Source organism: Marmota flaviventris, chromosome 10 (assembly GCF_047511675.1).
Source record: "Marmota flaviventris isolate mMarFla1 chromosome 10, mMarFla1.hap1, whole genome shotgun sequence".
In the NCBI taxonomy this organism is placed as follows: Eukaryota; Metazoa; Chordata; class Mammalia; order Rodentia; family Sciuridae; genus Marmota; species Marmota flaviventris.
The window spans coordinates 39,167,071-39,189,172 of record NC_092507.1 but is presented as its reverse complement, the minus strand read 5'-3'; the positions used below and the strand labels follow the sequence as shown (position 1 = coordinate 39,189,172).

General features: G+C 33.4%; 1 protein-coding gene and 1 pseudogene across 1 annotated transcript in view; one reads left to right on the top strand and one right to left on the bottom strand.

Annotated features, from left to right (window-relative positions):
• Positions 1-2,860: 2,860 nt before the first annotated feature.
• LOC114100279 (abl interactor 1-like) lies at positions 2,861-4,162 on the bottom strand (annotated as a pseudogene).
• A 9,347-nt stretch (positions 4,163-13,509) lies between these two features.
• The window catches only part of Agbl4 (AGBL carboxypeptidase 4), a 1,244,450-nt gene continuing 1,235,857 nt past the window's right edge, over positions 13,510-22,102 (top strand). Inside the window, exons 1-2 of the mRNA XM_071618599.1 lie at positions 13,510-13,525; positions 13,616-13,738. Coding sequence (XP_071474700.1) covers positions 13,510-13,525; positions 13,616-13,738 — 139 coding nt within the window. The remainder of the gene's footprint in view (positions 13,526-13,615; positions 13,739-22,102) is intronic.

The following is a 22,102-nucleotide window of genomic DNA, read 5'->3' as shown; positions in this document are numbered from 1 at the left end:
TAGAATTAATTATGATATTAATATTAATTATGATCACCTTCACTTTTAAACATTTAATAGCAAACTTTATTGAGGTATAATTTACTTGTAATAACAATTTTTCTTGTTAAGCATGCAATTTAATGAATTTTGGCAAATATATATACACCCATGTAAATTCCACCAATATCAAGTTATATAACATTTTAATCACCCAAAAAAGCTCTCTTGTGCCCATTCTTAGTTATGAGTTTTCCTTTCTTTTATGGTTAACATTTTTTGTGTGTTATTTATCTAAGAAATCTTTGCTTATGCCAAGGTTGTAAAGATTCTTCTTTGCTATAAGTTTTACAGTTTTAGCAGTAGGTCTGTGACCAATTTTAGGATAATTTTTGTGTAAGGTGTGAGGTACAGGATGATTCATTTTTCCCTAAAAAGATGTTCAGTTCTTCTAGCACTATTTGTAAAAATCATTCTTTCCAGATTAAATTACCATTGCAGTTTTGTTAGAGCCTAACTGACAAAATGTGTGTAGATATGCTGGACTCACTCCCCATTGGTTTTTTTGTTTGTTTGTTTGTTTTTGATATTGGGGATTGAACTCAGGGGTACTCACTTGACCACTGAGCCGCATCCTCAGCCCTATTTTGTATTTTATTTAGAGACAGGATCTCACTGAGTTGCTTAGTGCCTTGCTGATGCTTAATCTAGCTTCGAACTTGTGATCCTCTTGACTCAGCCTCCACAGCCTTTGGGATTACAGGCTTGTGCCACCACACCTAGCTTTCTGGACTCCCCATTCTTATACACTGATTTATATGTCTATCCTACTAAACTCACCTTGATTACTGGAGCTTTAAAGTACATCTTGATATCATATAAGCTCTTTAGATTTTTCATTTTTGAAATTGACTGTTTAAAATCTTTTGAGTTTGCTTATAAATGTTAGAATCAACTTTTTGGTTATTTTAAAAATCTGTTGAGATTTTGATTTAGATCGCATGTAATCAGAGATCAATTTTTTGAAAGTTATTGTTTTAACAGTGAAGAATTTTCTAATCTATGAACATGATATATCTTATTATTTCATTAGGGGCACTTTCTTAATAGGAGAATGGTTTATTTTTAAAAGACTGTCCATAAAATTTAGATAACAGGTTATATACAAATTAAAAGAACATTCCATTTGAAAAAAGAGAAGTAGATGGCAAATAATTGATTACTAATGATAATTTGTTTGAAATTAACAGTGGCACACTTTTGTATACACACTTTTGGCACATTTTCTTAGATTCTAAAGTTACTTTTAACAGTTGCAAAATGCATATGAAATAGTCACATTGATTGGGTAATAATGGTCTTTAATTTTAAGAAATAATTTTTTTCGTTCTAGTCTCACCATTAACTATGATGGTAAGTCTGTAATACTCAGTACATAATTGTAATTTGAAATTCAAATAATACACAGAAACCCACACTGTGTGCTCTACTTTAATATCCTAAGCAATACAGAATTGTACAAAAAGAAGAGAAAACATCCCTCTAACCTTTCCTTAAATTAAAGGGAGAAACACAAAGTGTATGTGTTTCATTTTAATACAATCTGGTGGTTAGGTATATCTCACTGTGTTCATGGATCAATACAAGATCCATCTTCTTTTTAAATTATTTTATTTTAAAATCTAATGTTCCTAGTGCTAGGTAATGAATTACATAGTGCCTATTCACAAATTAATCACACCCACTTTTACAATGTGTAAAAGATACTTATAATTTCCTTTCATTGAACCAGTGTACTAGAACAATCCACTGTAAAACTGAAGGATTAATATGACAATCCTTAAGATTTTTACCTACAGAAGGATGTCCACACTTTTGGCAGTTTTCTTATATTCAAAAGTTACTTTTAAAAAGTAATTCAGGGGGCTGGGGATGTGGCTCAAGCGGTAGCGCGCTCGCCTGGCATGTGTGCGGCCTGGGTTCGATCCTCAGCACCACATACAAACAAAGATTCTGTGTCCGCCAAAAACTAAAAAAAAATAAATAAAAAGTTTCAGGTCTTCCAAAAAAAAAAAAAAAAAAAGTAATTCAGTAGATTTACTTATAAATAGCCATCTTAGATTTTAAATCTTCAAAAATCCATTGTATTCCTATTGGGGCAGACTGAGATAAGGCTAAATTTTTTTCCAAGTTAATATATTGAGAAAATAGAACTGTAATTATGCACTAAATCAGTTTTGCATTTTTTAAAAAAGCAAACCAGTGAAGGAAAGGAAAAAAAGTTTGGTTTACTTATATATTTATGAATGGAAAAATTTTATAATGCAAATTCACTCATTAAAAGACTTAGGTATAAATTACATTACACATAATGCTTTTTGTTTTGTTTTGCATGTATACCTTAGAGACTCACCTAGAATGAATATGTCAGGTAAGTATTACACAAATTAGAAGCATCTTAGAATTTTTAAGTATATTTCAATACATATATTTTTATGCATGCTTTAAACTATTTTTTAGATGAGAATCTAAACAAAAACTATGACTAGCACCAACATTTATGTTTTCTTTTTAATATTAGTCTTATATAGTATTAGTAACTATGCACACTGAAACATGTAATGGTACAATCTGATTAATGATTTGTTAAATATACCCTGATTCCCCAGAAAATGTAGGCTGATCATAAAATTAACAATGTGTAGTCCATGAGCATAAAAGATTTATACTTACAGGTGGACATTAAATATACCAACAAAACAGCATGTTCTGAAAATATGTGTACATTTTAAATATCAAGAATTAACCACAGTAGTTTCACAGTATGACTCAATAATAAGAACCTACTTTAAAGGAAAAAAAAATGAAAGAAAAGAAATAATTAATCAGCATACTGCATGATCGATTCAATGTAGTTCCAAGGGAAGAGACCACTCAGTTGTAGACTCCTTCATAGTAGGCATCATCATTCTCCTTTATTCCATAAATGATTGCACCATCCATAAATGACAGTTTTTTGTATAAACTTTTGTATAATCATATATTGCAACAACTTTCTAAATATAATTCTTTGGGGCCCAGGCAGGATTTCCATCTGCATATGGATAATTATACTGAAACTACTGCAGCTTTCCTCATCTTCATAGTCCACTGGAGGAGGTGGGAGTGAGGGTAGAAATTCATCAAACTTGGGAATGTCATCTGGTGGCGATGAAGGTGGTGGAGTTTGGTCTATCAGCTATTGAATTTTGGGAATACAGTGGACTTCCATTAACATGAGGCTGAGCAGTCACAGCGGGAACAGTTTGTCTGTATACACCAGTAGATGTCGAAGAAGTGGTAGAAATCTACCTGGTCATTGTGCCATACTGGGAACCAGGAGCTGATCCAACAGTGGGTGGTAAAGGTGTAGGGACAGCAGTGGGAATGCCACCAATACTACTTGCCTCCAATATTTTCTCAACTTCCACTTCCTCCATTATTTATACTGTGTGTCCTTGGTGTCTTATTTAAAGAAGCTGTCCTGCCTTGACTATGCTGACTTCCAAGTCTTGCAGGACTGGTTATATAGAAATTAGGAAATGTTGGGGGTTTATCAAGTTCCAGGGATTTATATAAGGAGTATTCCTTCCCAATGTTCCCTGGCCTGAGACATGGGAGGACTTGTTGATTTCTGAGTAGGAGGATTTGTTCTCAACAGTGTGACAGTTCTGGCAGACTGGTTATTTCCATGCTTGACACCATGGCCCACATCATCCAGAGCTGTGTAGTTGATAGATTTCCAAATATATCTTACAGTGTGCTCCATATTTGCAGGTGCTAGTATTTTGTGAGTTCTTGATGTATTCTTATTTTTGGTCAAAATACCAATCTCTCTTTGAGATACTTTCTCTTTATCAATATACACAATCTATGAGGTATGATTGATGGAAGACTGTGTTTTCTGAAGGTAAGAGGACTGGATGTTCACCAGTTGGAGTACATTGTTGGCCAGTGCATTTATTTGATAGCTAGAGAATGTGTTGCATATGCTTTGGTGTCTTCTAAAGCTTTTGTCTTGTCTGTAGCCAGTGTATAGTTGTTGTCACAGTAGTCTGCAACCTGGGTCAGGTTCTGGTAACTCTATCAGTGCCCTCTTACCAGTTGCAGTCTCCTCCTCTGGTAACATCTACACCTCTACCATTTTCCACCCTTCTCCATTGCTTCCCCTTGCATTAAAGAGACAGAGGCAGCAAGGTCCACCAAGGTTTAGAGCACCTCACAGCCCAGTTACAAACTCCTCATTAGGAATTCTTTAATTTCTGTTAGCAGTATTTTTTTCTGCAAACAATTTTATACATAACTTGCTAAATTTAAGATTGTATTTTATGTTTTTTGATGTACCTAGACATGTTTCAACTTTCAGTTTCCAAGTGTTCATATCTAGTATCTATCTGCTATCTAAAGTTTTAAATATGAATTCTCCACTCTGGCTGTTGCAACTTGAAGTTTACCAGCACTGCATGCATTTTAGAAATTGTTTAGTCTATAACTTTTAGGTCATTTGTTGCCTAGCTTTGTGAAGTTTCACTCTATGTGACTTAATATTCAAAGATTCAGGAAGTTATTAGGCAGGTTTGCTCCCTCTTCTTCAGTGTTCTGACCCCCAAATATAAGTTACCTCAGTCTCTTCAAAGTCTTATTTCTGTTTCCTCAACTGAGAAAACCCAACATATTCAGCTTAGGAACTCTTTTTACTGCATCATCTTCTAGAAAGGGTCACTGTTTTAAAATATGGGACTATTGTCAGCCTTACTTTGTTTCATACATTCTTTCATGCTTCACAGGTTTGCACTTTTTGTCATCCAAGTATGAAAGGAATTATTTTTATATGCAGTTGTCTATTTTCTAGTAGTTAATGAAAGAAGTATAGGTCCGGTCTTTGTTATTTTCTCATGGCTAATACAAGTTGTCTTAGCAACTGCCTTCTTCTCCACTGTCCCTATGAGGACCTTAGGGATATTCTTGGAATAATTTTCATATCATTGTTGCAGACCTAACCCCCAACACACTCAGTATGCATTCTAGCAGATGAGATGATGTTCTGAATAACTTAGCTAAGTTATTTAGGGTTATTTATTATTTAGGGTTATTTATTATTTTAGGGTTCAAAACTTTGATGACATTATAGTCAGTTCCCTTTTCTTGCCTGCATATCTAACCAGTGATTTTTAAAAAATACTTAAGGTTTTGAGTTTTCTAAAATATTATATAAATATATTATAATGGATAAAGCCTTTTGAGACAGACTTATTCCACTTAGTGTAATATACTTGAGATTCAGTCTTATTGTCATAGGTATTAGCAAATTGCTCATGTTTATTGCTGATTACTATTCCTTTGTATGGAAGTACCATCAACTGCTACTACATTCATCAGTTGAAACCATTTGGATTGTTTCTGGGTTTTGGTAATTATGAATAAACTTCTATAAACAGTCACATGTAGATTTTTATGTCTCTCAGATAAATACCTAGGAATGGAATACTAGGTTGTATATTTAACTTTATAATAAAATACCAAAATACCAAACTATTTTTAAAAGCAGCTATGCTATTTTGCATTTCTTACTCAGAATGTATAAAAGTTTCAAATGCTCTTCATTATTATCAACCCTTTTCCTTTGATTTTAACTTTTCTAATAAGTGTATGATAATATTACATTTAGTTTCAATTTGTATTTCCCAATTGACTGTTAATTCTTTTAATGAATTTATATAACAACCATATATATTCTGTAGTGAAGAAGAGTCTGATATATGTGTTGTAAAGTTATTTTTCAGTCTCAATTTTTAATGTTGATAAGGTCCAATTTGTAACTTTTTTATTTTGTGGGTTGTGATCTTTGTATCTTATCTATGAAATCTATCTATCTATAAATAAATAAATTTAAAGACACTTCCCATTATTTCATGTTTTAGAATTTTGGGTGACTTTTTATTGTGGTAAAATAAACAAAACATAAATTTACCATAGTAAGTATAATTTCATTGGTATAAAGTGCATTTGTAATTTTGTATAACCATCACTCATGTCCATTTCCAGAACTTTTTCATCATTCTTCATAAACTTTGTACCCATCAAAGAATAAATTTTCATTATCTTCTCCTTCTAGCCCCAGGTAACCTCTATTTTACTTTTTTTATGAATTTTAAAATTCTAGGTGTCTCTAGTTATCCTTTTGTATCTGGATTATTTCACTTAGAATAATGTTTTCAAGGTTCATCCATGTGGTAGCATGTATCAAAATTTGATTAGTTTCATGGCTGAATGATATTTTGTGATATGTACATATCTCATTTAAAAATATTCTTTGTTTATGGGCACTTAAGTTGTTTTCATTTTTTGGCTATCATGAGTAATGTTGCTTTATATACTAGAGTGCATTGTGTTTGAATCATTGATTTCATTTCTTTTGAGTATTTACATACAAGTGAAGATACTGAATCACATGGTAATTTTATGTTTAATTTATGAAGAGCCACTGTGGACACACCCTTTAACATTCCCATCAGAAATTACCAACACTTGTTTCCTTCCTCTCTCCCTCCCTCCCTCCCTTCTCTTTCTTTCCTTCCCTCTCTCTCTCTTTCAAATAATGGCCATTCTAGTGAATGTGAAATGATATTTCATGTTGTTTTTGATTGGCATTTTTCTGATGACTAGTGTTGATGATCATATTTTCATGTGCTTTTTGATAATTTGTATTTTTTCTTTTGAAAATTTTTCATTTAAGTCCTCTATTTTGTAAGTTTTGTTGTTGTTACTGAACTTTAGGAGATCTTTATATATTCTTTGTATTAATCCTTTATCACATGTGATATGTGACAACTCATTGCCAAATTATAAATCAATATCATGAAAAATTTTCTTAAGTTTATTCCAAGGATTTGCTAGTTTTAGCTCTCAAATTTAGATCTTTGATCCATTTGAGTTAATTTTTGTATATAATATAAAGTATGTATCCAATTTAATTCTTTTGTGAATATTTAATCCATATATTTTCTTTTTAGAAGTTTTATGTTTCACATTTAGGCATTTTATTCATTTTAATTTTCATGTATTATGTAAGGTCACTTATAGATTATGGATTACTGATTATGAATTAGTAAATATTTTCCTCAAAACATTGAATTGCTTTTGTATTTTTAAAAATTAGCTGAAAAGATGTCTATTCTCCAAACTCTTGTGATTCTTTTAAAACTATTGTATTTTAGTTATACAGGTTTTCCATGTAAATATTAGATTCTGCTCACTGAGTATTTTCTTGTGAGTGTGTTGAATTTGCAGAGCATTGACATCTTGTTGCTATAGTTTTTATCTGAAATGTCCTGGAAAGGCCCATATCTTAAAGGATTGGCCTTCTACCTGTTAATGGGAGGTGGTGAAAACTTTGATAGGGCCTTTGGAACAATGTTAGGTCATTTTAAGGCATGCACTTGAAGGGAATATTGAGGCTCTTGCTCCTTTCTCTCTTTTTGCTTCCCATGAATGCCTCTCTGTCATGTGCAACCGTGATGTTGTACTTCCATGGAACCATAGCCACAGGGCCAATTGATCTTGAACTGAAATCACTTAAGTTATAAATCATAATAAACTGTGGGTTTTTTAAATATTACTTATATAGCTTAAAAATTATTCTATTAGATTCTTTGTGGATCTGTAGCTGAATGTCTTTCATAATCTGGAAAATTCTTAGATGTTGTAATGTCAGGAAGTTCTAACCATTTTCTCTCAAATCTCTTCTTGAATCCCATTTATACATATAGCTTATTTTGATTTTGTTTCACAGTTCTTGTGTGGTATATTCTGTTTCATTTTCTTTTCTCTTTCCTGTTTCTTGCTGTTCAGCTTATTTCTATACATCAAGAACTAATTGATTTATTTTTCAGCTATGTCAAGTCTACTGATAAATGCTTTAAAGACTTTAAAAAATACTTACTACTGCATTTTTTAGTTTTATCAATTCTTTTTAGCTTATTATTGTGGTTTCTGCCTCTCTGATGAAATTTCTCATTTATTTATGAGTTTATCCTCCTTTTTCACTCACTAGAGATTTTAACATATCAATCTTAATTAAAAAATTCATCCAATATCTGGTCATTTCTGAGTCTGGTTTTGTTTACTGTATTCTCTCCACACAATAGATTGTTTATTCTTGATTTTTTTTGTACGTTTCACAATTTCTTTTTAGATATTCTTAGTTATAAGTTTATTTCAGGCAGTAGCCAAGACTCCAAAACATCCTGAGTAACATGGACTAGAAAACAGTTTTTACATGTCAGCAAGATGGAAACTCCTAGAAGGTTTTCCTTTGTCAGACTTGGCTGTAATAGGTTGGTTTCACAATTTTTGATTAAATTCTGAATAGATAGTTGAAACAGTAGAGAATTATACAAATACTGTTTTTCACTAGAAAATAGATACTCTTTTTTTCCTAGGTCATTGTGTGGATTTATGTCAACCTAGTCAGGAATTCAGCTGTTTTTGATACTATGGTTACTTTCATTTTGCCACTGGCTTCAAATTCTTCCAGCATTATTTTATTCTTGAGGGTAGAGACTGGCTGAGGTGATTGAGAATTTTTCTTCAATGTTCTGTTCTACTCTAAACTTTGTGTTTTCCTAGGTAACTGTGCCACATGGGCATTTCTTTCTATGCTTATATTCATACTCAAGAAGTAGATGAGCATTGCGTATTCCATGCTTGCTAGTTTTGTTTTGAGAGAGCAGGAGTATATTCTGCTGTATTAGTCTAGTTTCAGTATTAGAAAGGACCTATATTCCTTGGTTTTGAGGTGGGTTTTAAAAATGATCCTGCTTCTTTTTCTTGTGCCATCAAACTTTGCCTTAATTTTTGATGGATCTTGTGTGAAATTGATTTCTCCTCCTTCCCATGATGTAGGAAGCCTCTAAAAGTCTCAGTGTAGAATCCTGGGCCTGGGACTGTTTCCTGCTTCTCCTCCAGGTGTAGAGGATGTTACTTTTATTGTTCCTCTTCCTGAATTGTCTCTCACTTGAGTACTGAATTGTAAAATTTGCTCTTTCTCCCCTAATGGCATAAGGCCTTACTTATGATAAGAGACAAGAACATTGGAAGAGCTTCATGTCTCTTGATAACAAAAGCCACCCCTCTTCTTTGGGCATGTACCACAAATAAGTGCAGTTTTGAGTCTAGTGCTCTGGCTCTGATATTTCTCTAGAACAACTGATAGGGGCCTATATGGAAGATTCTGAAAGTGGGTATGAATTCCTCATATGTTTGTAATTCCCAGTATTCTATAAGCTCATGTTTCCTGTATGTAACCTTTCATAATTAAAAAAAACTACCTTAAGATTCTTATTTACTTGCAAGGGGAACCAGTATTTCTTCTTCCAGTGCCCTACCATAGAAGAGTCATCCTCTCTCTTTTTTGTGGGGCCTGATTTTCTTTGATATTTGGTGATTTGCTTTACTTTCTAATGTCAGTTCTGTGATGGATTTGAAGAAGTTATGGTTTAGCATTTCATTGGGATTTTTTTGTAAGTTGAAAATTATGTTCTTTCCATTTTTTTTTTACATCTTAAGTGGATTAAAACTTCTAAAATGTTAAAAAATAAGTCACTTCAAGAAAACTTCCAACCTAATATAACACCATATTTCTCCATATAATTGTAACAGATTTTAAGTGAATTATTTATCAAAAGTAAGATATGATTATTATGGGAAGATTTTTTGTTTTCCCCTGATTTTTGACCAAATTAGCATAAATACCAAGCTTATTTTAGTATCAGCTTCTAACATTTGATGAATTTATGTCTCATACATACATTTGTCAGTGAAATATTGAAAGTATCTTTATATATATGTATATATAGACATTATGAATATATATAATATTTACTTTAATATATTTAAGTGTACTTGTAGTCCTTAAAATGCCAATGTATCTATTCTTATAATTTTGAAAATGGGAAGCCTAAAATATGCACAATAGGTGCTAGAATTTATCTGATTGGATTCCATTTTAATACACATTTTTTAGCTGCTAATATTAATTTACTCTCATACTCATTGCCAACATTTGTAAATTAAAAGGGGTGACCTTTATGTCAACTGTTAAAGTAAAGGTGAAAATCATGCCCACCTAAAGTTTTCAGAAGCAGTGTGTCTCTCTATTATCTATTTATCTATATTTGGCGTCCACCTCTTATCTTTTTTCTAATCATATATTTTTTAGATGAATCTTTTTTAATTTGTTCTTTTCAAATATACAAGACAGTAGGTACCTTTTGACATATACACAGAGTATAATTCATTCTAATTGGGATCCATTTTTGAGGTTGTACATGATGTGGAGTTTCACTGGTTATGTTTTCATATATGAACATAGGAAAGATTTACCATATTCATTCTACTGTTTTTCTGATTCTCATCCTCCTCCTTTCTTTTTAATCCCTGTTTGTCTAATCCAATGACGTTTTCCAGAAAACTTCTACAACTCATAAACAAATTCAGCAAAGTAGCAGGATTTTAAATCAATATCAGTTGCATTCATATATACCAAAGATGAATCAGCTGAAAGAGAAATCAGGAAAACTATCTGACTCACAATAGCCTAAAAAAATAAAATACTTGGGACTCAATATAAAAAAGAAGTGAAAGAACTCTACAAGGAGAACTACAGAACACCAAAGAAAGAAATTGAAGAAGACCTTAGAAGATAGAGAAATCTCATATATTCTTGGATAGACAGAATTAATATTGTCAAAATGGCCATACTACCAAAGGTGTCATGCAGATTTAATGCAATTCCTATTAAAATTCCAATGATGTTTCAGGGAAATGGATGGCATTAGAGCAGATTATGCTAAGTTAAGCTAGCCAATCCCTAAAAAACAAATGCCAAATTCTTCTTTGATATAAGGAGAGCAACTAAGAACAGAGCAGGGAGGAAGAGCATGAGAAGAAGATTACCATTAAATAGGGACAAAACGTGGGAGGGAAAGGGAGAGAAAGGGAAATTGCATGGAAATGGAAGGAGACCCTCATTGTTATACAAAATTACATATAAGAGGAAGTGAGGGGAAAGGGAAAAAAAACAAGAGAGAGAAATGAGTTAGGATAGATGGGGTAGAGAGAGGGGAAGGGAGGGGAGGGGGGATAGGAAGGGGATAGGAAGGGCAGCAGAATACAACAGACACTAGTATGACAGTATGTAAAAATGTGGATGTGTAACCGATATGATTCTGCAATCTGTATAGGGGGTAAAAATGGGAGTTCATAATTCACTTGAATCAAATGTATGAAATATGATATGTCAAGAGCTTTGTAATGTTTTGAACAACTAACAATAAAAAAAAGAAAATGTGATGTCCCGCCCAAAGTTAAAAAAAAATTCCAATGATGTCTTCATAGAAATAGAAAAAGCAGTCATGAAATACATTTTGAAAAATAAGTCCCAGAATAGCCAAGGATATCCTTAGTGAGAAAAGTGAAGCAGGAGGCATCACAATACCAGACCTAAAATTATGCTTCAGAATTATAGTAACAAAAATGGCATGGCATTGGTACCAAAACAGAATGAAGGTCAATGGAACAGAATAGAAGACACAGAGACAAACCCACATAAATACAGGTATCTCATACTAGATAAAGGCGCATAAACATACATTGGAGAAAAGATAGCATCTTCAACAAATATTTCTGGGAAACTGGAAGTCCAAATGTAGTAGAATGAAATGGAACCCATATCTCTCACCCTGCACAAAGTCAACTCAAGGTGGATCAAAGACCTAGGCATTAGACTACAGACCCTGTGCCTACTAGAAGAAAAAGTAGGTCCAACTCTCCATTATGTTGGCTTAGGAACTGACTTCCTCAACATGGCTCCTAAAGCATAGAAGTAAAATGAAGAATCAATAAATGGGATGGTATTATACTAAAAAGTTTCTTCACTGCAAAGGAAATAATCAAGAATATGAAGAGAGAGCCTACTAATGTGAGAAAATCCTTACCACTTGCACCTCAGATAGAGCATTAATCTCCAGGATATATAAAGATCTCAAAAAACTTAACACCAGAAAAATAAATAACCCGACAAATAAATGGACAAAAGAACTGAAAAGGCACTTTAGAGGAGAAGAAATAAGAATGGTTAACAAATATATGAAAAAATGTTCAATATCTCTAGCAATTAGAGAAATGCAAATTAAAACTACTCTTGTATTCCCTCTCTAGTCAGAATGGCAATCATTAAGAATAGAAGCAACAATAAATGTTGGCAAGGATGTGGACAAAAAGGCTCACTCATATATTGCCAGTGGGACTACAAATTGGTGCAAACACTCTGGAAAGCAATATGGAGATTTCTCAGAAAACTTGGAATTGAACCACTATGTACCCAGTTATCCCACTCCTTTTTTATATACCCAAATGACTTAAAATCAGCATACTACAGTGATGTGGACACATCAATATTTATAGCATCTCAATTCATGATAGCTAAGTTGTGAAACCAACCTAGGTGTCCTCAACAGATGAATAAATAAATAAAATGTGGTACATATACACTATGGAATGTTACTCATCCATAAAGAATGAAATTATGGCATTTTCTGGTAATGGATGGAACCGAAGACTATCATGCTAAGTGAAATAAGTCAATCCCCCCAAATCAAAGGCTGAATGTTTGCTATATGGATGCTAACACACAATAAAGGTGAGGAAGGGAAGAATAGAAGCTCACTGGATATGTGAAGCTGTTTTAAAATATTGTTGTAGTAGTACTTAAAATCATTTATTACTGAATTGTCTTTGCTAAAATATTAGGATGCGTGGGATATTTGTGAACGTACTTAATGCAGTGGTGATGATTATGTGGTAAAATATTGTAGATCTCAAATTGTTTTTGATAATAGAACATTCAGAAGACATAATGCTACTTATACAATAAACTAAATTGAGTATATGTGACCAATTAGATACAATATGAATTATTAAATAATTGGTACAATTTGATGACCCATTCTTGGATTTCAGTAATGATACTAGATATTTTTAAATCTAATTCTCATAACACAGCTTTGGAAAATGGGTTGTACTATTCTCTCTCTCTCTCTCTCTGTTTTTTTTTTTTTTTGTACAGTGGATTGAACCTAGGGGTACTTAACCACTGAGCCACATTCCCGAGCCCTTTTTAATATTTTATTTAGAGACAGGGGTCTAGCTGAATTGCTTAGGGCCTCGCGAAGTTGCTGGGGCTGACTTTGTACTCATGGTCCTGCCATTTCAGTCTTCCAATCCACAGGGATTACACGAGTTTGCTACCAGGCCCCATCTATCCTCTTTTTTATTAATTAGAGGAACTGAGAGTTAAGGGTAGTAGGTTGATTACTTTGGTTCACGGAAAATTAGTATGTAGTAGAGGTGAGATCTCAGCTAATATCTTTCTGATTTCAGAATGTATCTCTTTCTCTGCATCACAATGTGTTTTTAATTGCTCCCCCCGCCATGAGTGGGAAAGAAGGTAAGTTAGTGGTAAAAATCTTATTGGACTTGTATTGCTAACTATATTTTAATTTCTGTTTCATGTGATCTTTTTTTTTTTTTTAAATAGGCAATGATACGGGAAATGATGATGCCATCGGAGGAAATGTGAGCAAATATATGGTGCTTCCAACTGGATACTGTGGACAACCCAAGAAAGGACATCTTATTTTTGATGCTTGCTTTGAAAGTGGTAAGTATAAGACTTTTGCCTTTGAGTTTGTCTGGAGTGTGACTCTTTTTTTCAGAATTCAGTTCCACCTGACTATTCAGAATGATTCAACCCACTGACGGAATTAACTTGGAAAAATTTAATTGCTAAAATTGATAGTATCATTAATTTGGAATAAAACTGTATGATTTGACTGTATTATAAATTGTTAGTTATTGGATGTTTACTGTATAGTGGGATCTATCATAACATGTTCATAGAACATAGTCTTTGGGATAAAGGAGATCTTTCTTATGAAAAATTATTATGAAACATATTTAATTGAATACAAACAAAAGACCAAAATTAATATCACCTCATAAGTAACAAATGTTGTGGATTTTCTGAAAGGGGTGGGGATAAGGCTTTTATTAACCTATTTATAAATGTCCTGAAACTTATACTCTGAAGGACATATAGTAGATACTCAGAAGGTGTTGAAAACATTAATAACAAATAGGTATGGGCCTGGGGATGTGGCTCAAGCAGTAGCGTGCTCACCTGGCATCCCTGGGGCACTGGGTTTGATCCTCAGCACCACATAAAAATAAAATAAAGATGTTGTGTCCACCGAAAACTAAAAATTAAATATTAAAAACTCTCTCTCTCAAAAAAATTAAACAAATAAATAGGTGTAATTTTATTTTATAAATAAGTTTGAATTGTCTTTGGTTCTGAATAATGTATGCTTCTGTGTGTGTGTGTGTGTGTGTGTATGTGTATGTATGTATGTATCTGTCTGTTTGAAGGTATATCCCAGTTTCAGTTATATGACAGTTCTTTGAACCTTAAAAACATTGGTTATTTATATCAAACAATTGAAAATTTGTTTTTGCACTGTCTTGACCTTTGATTATTCCACATTATGTTATTTCAATATGGCTGGCATAACAAAATTACAAAAAACAAGTATCAGATTAAACAACATGAATCTATTGTCTCTGGTTCTGGAGGTTAGAAGTCTGAGATAAAGATGTTAGCAGTGTTAGTTCCTTTTAAAGGTCATATGGAAGAACATGTTTTATGCTTCTCTTCTAGATCTGATAAATTGTTAGTATAGGCATCACCCTGATCTGCCTTCATCTTCATATGGTTGACTCCATTTATGTGTTTCTGTTTCCAAATTTTCTCTTTTTATGAAGGTATCAGTCATATTGGATTATAACCCCTTCTATTTATCTCATTTTAAGATGGTTACTTCTGTAAATACTTTGTCTTCTAGTAAAGTCATATTGTAAGGTACTTGGTTTTAAGATTTCTATATTATTTTGAGGGGACACAAATCTTTCCAGTCAGTTCTGAGTAATGTCCACATAGTTAGAAACAATATCCTCAATTTTTAAAGAAAATATTGTACTATCTACAAGAAACTTAAAAAATAATTGTGCATAAATGTCAGAAAGTTAAATAGGGGAAGGGAGCAGGAGACAGGGAGAGGGAAGGGGAAGAAGAGGTACTGGGGTCTGAATTAGGACAAAGTATATTCCATGCTTGTAAAATTATGTCAAAATGGATTCTACTGTCATGTATAACTAAGAAGAACCAATACAAATATGTACTTATGGCTTTTCTGTAGTATAGCTGGTGCCTAGAAAATATCTTTGATTTATTTTTAAATTCAGTTAAAGACTAGAAGGCCTTTATAATAAGAGATCGTGAGGATTGGGTTTATTTTTACTTTAAAGATTGTCTTGATTTACCTACAGCTTGAAATAATTCATTTTTCTTTCCTAGACATCTTTTCATTAACCACACTACAGTCTTTTTTTCATACCTTACCAGAATGCTCAGTATAAGGATTTGTCTAATTTGACCACAAATTCACCAAATGAATAATAAATATTTTACTCACAATATATGAATAATTGGCTCTATCCCTTAGATCTGTGCTGATCTCATCCAGAAACATCCTGACAGACAGACCAAAAAATGATATTTAATCTGGACACTACTTGGTTTGGTTGAGTTGACAAATAAAATTAACCATCATAGAAGTAATAGTCAAAAGAAAGTTCTGTTGGATAAGTATAAAAAGGCAATGTATGAATTTCTATCAGTTTGCTATAGGTAGTCTATAAATGTAGTTGTGAATTTTCTGGAAACCAGTGCCTTGAAATAAAATTAATAAGGTCCTGAAAACTGGTAGAAATTCTTCCAGTTTGGCTTTCTAAAACGGATACTGAAATGTGATGAACTGTGATATAACTTTGGTATTTACTACAATATAGTTCATCAGGGCACAACTTGTAACATCCTTCAATGTAGGCTGAGGGCATAATACTAAAAGGCATTTTAGTGAAAGCAATTCAATTGCCATTTAAAACAATTTGTTTGACATATGTATGTTTCATCTGACCTAGTTTAATTCATTAATTTATCTTAGACAATTTAAAATAGGGATGTCAGAGAGGTTCTCTCTTATGTTCAAGTCTTGTGTGCTACTGTGGCTGACTCATGTGCTATGCTGTAAAAGATTCTGAGGATGCATCCAGATGTATTAATAAGGCATGAGTGTTTAATACAGTCAATGAATTGAGATCATTGGTTCATGTGAATGAACTATAATGCTTCCAGAAAGCCTTCATAGGTATTTTTTTTTCTTTCAGAGTTTTAAAAGTGTGTAAAGTGCCTAGCACATTCCAAGGCATCTAGCTGGTGGCTAATTAATCTGTTTTTCTTGTAAGAAATAAGGCCTGCAGGTTAAATATAAACTTTCCTGTGAATCATTGATCTCTTTTTTTTTCATATTTTCTTTCTATAGCTATTGTTTCCCTTGGGGAAATAGGTGTACCACCCTAATTTTGTCATTCTAGAAATGCTTGGCACATCATATTTTTAAACATCTTTTGGTTCTCTACCAGAATATAGCCTGCTTCCGGACAGAATCTGATTGTGATCAAACCAAGCAGATGCTTACAAAATGAAGTACTCAATTAATATTGTATTTGTTGAATGAAGTCATGTAAGCAATAGAAATATGGGGAATGCTAATTTTCTTTCCCCAAAGCCATCTTATTCCCAAAGATGTCTTTGATAAAAAAGCCATTTTAATTGCTTGTCATTCCCTAATTCATCATGTTTTCTCAAGCTCCAACACCTTTGAAGACACTATTTTCTTTGTGCCCCAGATCCCTCTCTCTACCTGGTAGTACCTGTTGGGCAGGTTTAGTTGTCCCTAACTCTGTGTTTATACACATTGCTTCGGGGCTCTTTAATAGCTCATATTGCATTGTAGTCAATTAATTGTCTCTTCCCTTTTCCTCATTACTGAAGTCAGAATAAATCTACAATGTAGGAATCCTAGATTGTTTCTTCCCTGTCAGAACTTAAGTAAGCGTTGTATATTTAGATGGGGATCTCAGGAAGCTCAAGGGAGAGAGTAGGGAGAATTACCCAGTGAAAGAAGAAAAGCAAATAAAGACTGTATACATGAAAACACACAGCAATGGCTGTAGGCAGATTAGCTGTGATGAGAGGAAGCCAATGCCATAGGACTCATGCATAGTTTATCTATCTCTGCCTCCATGCTAATTTCTTCTTTGTCCTATTGCATGATGCTGACTGATCACCTGGTTTTTCAGTGTATAGTCTGTGGTAGTGTTTCCTTTAGAACATTTATTATCTTAAACATATATTTTTTGGATAGTACTTCAAAATCAAGGATCTGCATGCTTTGTACTCATTTTCATAGCTTGATTAATAAAATCTTTCCCCAAACTTTTGTGTCCAGTCTTCCAACTTCACTATCTGTAGTCCCCCGAACAACTCATTGCCAAGCCATTTGCCATTGACAAAAGTCCATGTATATCCTTACCTCATACTACTTTCCCCTTGCTACAAAGTATGTGAGTATGAAAACTGCTCTAACCTATGTCTATCTAAATATTTTCCTCCAACTGAAGTCCTATAAAGACCACTATATGAAACCACCAGGTAACAATGTGTAGAGAACAGAGGCCATAGATATGAACTTCTTTTGAGGCCATAGGTATGAGTTTAGTAAAAGGTATTGGTGTAACAGGTAGATGACATGAGAGTCTAGGCCACCTGTCACTTAAGTTGAACAGTTATTTGATGTGTCATGGTCAGATGCTTGGCATCTAGTAGGCCTAGAACTTTGTCATCAGCTGCTTTTGAACTGATAGTTTCATTCTGCAGAAAGCATCCCTTGCTCTAGAACTCCAGGGGTCTGCTTGGTATATATTCTTTAGTATCTTTTCTAATTCGCTTTTGCCCACTCAAAATTTGCTGCTTTCTGAGTCTCCTGATAGATGTGGTCAAGGCAATATTAGAGAATGGAATAGGCCACAAACACAAAGAGATCTGCCAAGTACTGTGTTTCCTTTTTCTTCCCCCCAGTTTTATTAAGTATAATTGACAAAAATATAAACATTTAAGGTATACAATGTGATGTTTTGATATACATTGTGAAATGATTGTCACAATAAAACTAATTAAAATACTTATTAACTCAGAGTTACCTTTTTTCTTTTTTTTTTTGATGGTGAAAACATTTAAGATCTGCTCTCTTAGCAAGTTTCAAGTATACAATATAATTTTGCTTCTTTTTTAGTGGTAGGAGATGCACAGTGTAGTAACCTGTTTTTTACCTTAGGGATGTCCTGGCTTATTTCTTTGGATACCTTAAAAACTCATCCTCTGATAGACAGCTGAATCTTTGTAAGATTTATATTTCATAACCTGGCAAGTATACATCTTAACCAGGAATTTGTGGGTTGAATTGTGTCCCTCTTTCCTCAAAAGAGATGCATTGTATAATATGTCAAAATATACTCTACTGTCATGTATATTTAAAAAGAACAAATGAAAAAATATAAAATAAAAAATAAATAAAGAAAAGAAAAAAAGGGTGATGCATTGAAGTCTTAATCCCTGATGCTAGGGGTGAGACTTTATTTGGAAATAGAGTATTTTCAAATGTAATCAATTTAAGATGATACTGGAGTAGGATAGGGCCCTGATCTGATAGTTATTGTTCTTATAGGGAAAGAGAAATTTAGAGATACATATGCACACTGAGGGAAAGTGACCATGTGAACATGAAGGCAGAAATTTGAGTGATATAGGTATAGATGAAAAAATGCTAAGGATTATTGGTAACCATGGTTGGCAACTATATTCAAAGCAGAATGGATTTATTATATGAGATCATAGAATCCAGAATCTGACTATATTATCCAAAAGAGCCCAGACATTCCTTCTTTTTACCAAATCAATATACAAAATAAACTAGTAGACACTAGTATCATTGAGAAATTCATGGACAGAGGCTTCTCTAGATTAATGTTGATGATAGGAGTTTTGCTATGGAATTTGACTTCTTGGTGTTAATAAATAGGATTCCATTCATATCTGCATATTTTTGTGATACTCTTCAACACTTCTCCAATATGTTCCCAGCACCTTTCTCCATCTCTCATGTACTATGATCCCTTATTATGCCTAAAATTTAAGGAACCATACAGTAGAGAATTAGGATAGTTTCAGATTTATTTGCCAGGACATAAAATCCTGAGTCATGGGAGAGTTTCCTTATGTGAATGAATTATGCCTTATCTAGTGTTTGATTTCTCTTCCAGTCTGATATATTAAAGATGTACTAGCTCACATCCCTACTGTTTCTGATGGTACATGTTGGTCATAACTTATAACCTATTTTGATGAATTTTGGATTTCTTTGAGCTGTTTCCGCGTGTGGTAAAGTTTATATTTCTTTGGCCTGTGCCAAAATCTGATGAAGATATAGGTCAAGGTACTTCAATTGCTTTTGTTGAATAACAAATCACTCAAGAAAGTATTAGCATGAACTAACAATTTTATTATATTAAAGGATTTGTTGGATCAAGAATTCAGAAAGCGCCCAGAGGAAGATACCTCGTCTTTGCTTCACAATGTCTGGACCCTCAGCTGGGAAAATTTATATCTGAATGTGATTCAAAAGTCATATGGCTTATAGCTACATGTATTTTGAAGATATGTTCTCTAACATGTCTGGAACTTGTACTGGATATTGGCTGGGACCTCAGCTGTGCCTGTACCAGAGCACCTGTATGTAGCCTCTTCCTTTGGCTTGGCTTTTCTCACAGTATGATGACTGAAGGTATTGGAGTTTTTGCATGGAAATTAGGGATCCAAGTGTGAGTTTGAAAGCAATTAAGGTGGAAGCTGAATTATCAATTAGCTGGGAAGTCACACAGCATCCTTTCTACTACATTACATTGGTCACTACAATCTATCCAATTTAAAGAGACCCCATGGGTTGATAGGAGCATTGGGGATAATAAAAAAATTGGGGATAATATTTTTTAATTACCACATTAGGAAATTAGGGGAAGTAGGAGAAGATTTTTGAGGAAGGTAAGCATTGTTTTGGGAGGATTCCTTTTTATATGAGGTCTTTTCATAGTTTCTACACAATGGAAGGCTTATTTTCTTTACCAAGGAAAATCTGTGATGCAGAAAGAGAGCCCTATTTCCCTTACTTGGTATTCAGGGGAAGACTGCCATCCTGTTAAGGAAGAAGAGACTATTCAAATCAAGGCAGGTCCTGATCTTTGAAGGTTGGACATCAAGCCAGGTTAAGATAATAAACACTTATGCAAGGAAACGAAGACAAAAATCTTGAGACATAAGTTAATGTTTGGGCTGACAGTGTTGGTGATTGGCTTATGGGAACCATAGAACATCTCTGGCTATAGACCCTTAAAGATCTATAGATTCCGGTCAGGATGATTAGAGGCTGGGAACCAGGTAAGGGCTAGTATGATTATAGTACTGTTATCCTATTAGTCATATTTGAACTTGCTTTATCCGAAAATCCACTTTAGATGAACCAAACCAAATAGAAAGCAAATCTTGTTAATCTGGTATTATTACAGAAACAATACTTAGGAATATATTTAAGACAAGTAGTCTAACAATTGTATATATGGAGTTTGATGAGAAAGTATGAATACTTTTTGCTTCATATTTGAATCAATAATAAAGTGGATCAATACTTCCAAGTTTGGTTCTTTATATCCTAATCACCAACAAAAATACCCAAGAAAGCATAGATATTTTTCTGTTTATAGCCTTGAAACTCATTAATAATACTATCGGACCTCAAACTTTCTCCAGTCAGTGGTAAGTTTTCTCTGTGTAAATAATCCTCTTGGGTGTAGTTTGAAAGCAATATTTGAAAAATTCTATTCTGGGTCTGTTATTTTTCCAGATGAATTTCATGACTGCTTTTCTATTTCTATAAGGAATGCTATTGGGATTTTGATCGAAATTGCTATATATATATATATATATATATATATATATATATGCTTTTGGTAGTATGGTCATTTTGAAAATATTATTTCTGCCTATCTAAGAGCAACGTAGATATTTCCATCTTCTAAGGTCTTCTTTGATTTCTCTCTTTAGGGTTCTGTAGTTTTCATTGTATAGCTCTTTCACCTCTTTCATTAAGTTGATTCCCAAATATCTTTTTTTTTTTGAGGTTATTGTGAATGGGGTAGTTTTCCTCATTTCCTTCTCAGAGGCTTTGTCACTGATATACAGAAATGATTTTAACTTATGGGCATTCATTTTGTAACCTGCTACTTTGATGAATTCATTTACTAGTTCTAGAAGTTTTCTGGTAGGGTTTTTTGGGTTTTCTAGGTATAGAATCATATTGTCAGCAAATAGTGCTAATTTAAGTTCTTCTTTTCCTATATATATCCCTGTAATTTCTTTTGTCTGTCTAATTGCTCTGGCCAGTGTTTCAAGACTATATTAAATAGAAGTGGTGAAAGAGGACATTCCTGTGTTGTTTCAGTTTTTAGAGGGAATGCCTTCAATTTTCTCAATTTAGAATGATGCTGGCTGGAGGCTTAGCGTAGATAACCTTTACAATGTTGAGATATGTTCCTGTTATCCCTAGTTTTTCTAGTGTTTTGAACATCTGGAAAAATAAGAGACCCAGAATAGCTAAAGCAATCCTTAGCAGGAAGAGTGAAGCAGGTGGCATCACTATACCAGACCTTAAACTATACTACAGAGCAATATTAACAAAAACAATATGGTATTGGCACCAAAACAGACTGGTAGACCAATGGTACAGAATAGAGGACACAGAGACTAACCCACAAAATTACAATTATCTTATATTAGACAAAGGTGCCAAGAACATGCATTGGAGAAAAGATAGCCTCTTCAACGAATGGTGCTAGGGAAACTGGAAATCCATATACAACAAAATGAAATTAAATCCCTATCTCTCACTATACACAAAACTCAACTCAAAATGGATCAAGGCCTTAGGGATATAACTAGAGACCCTGCATCTAATAG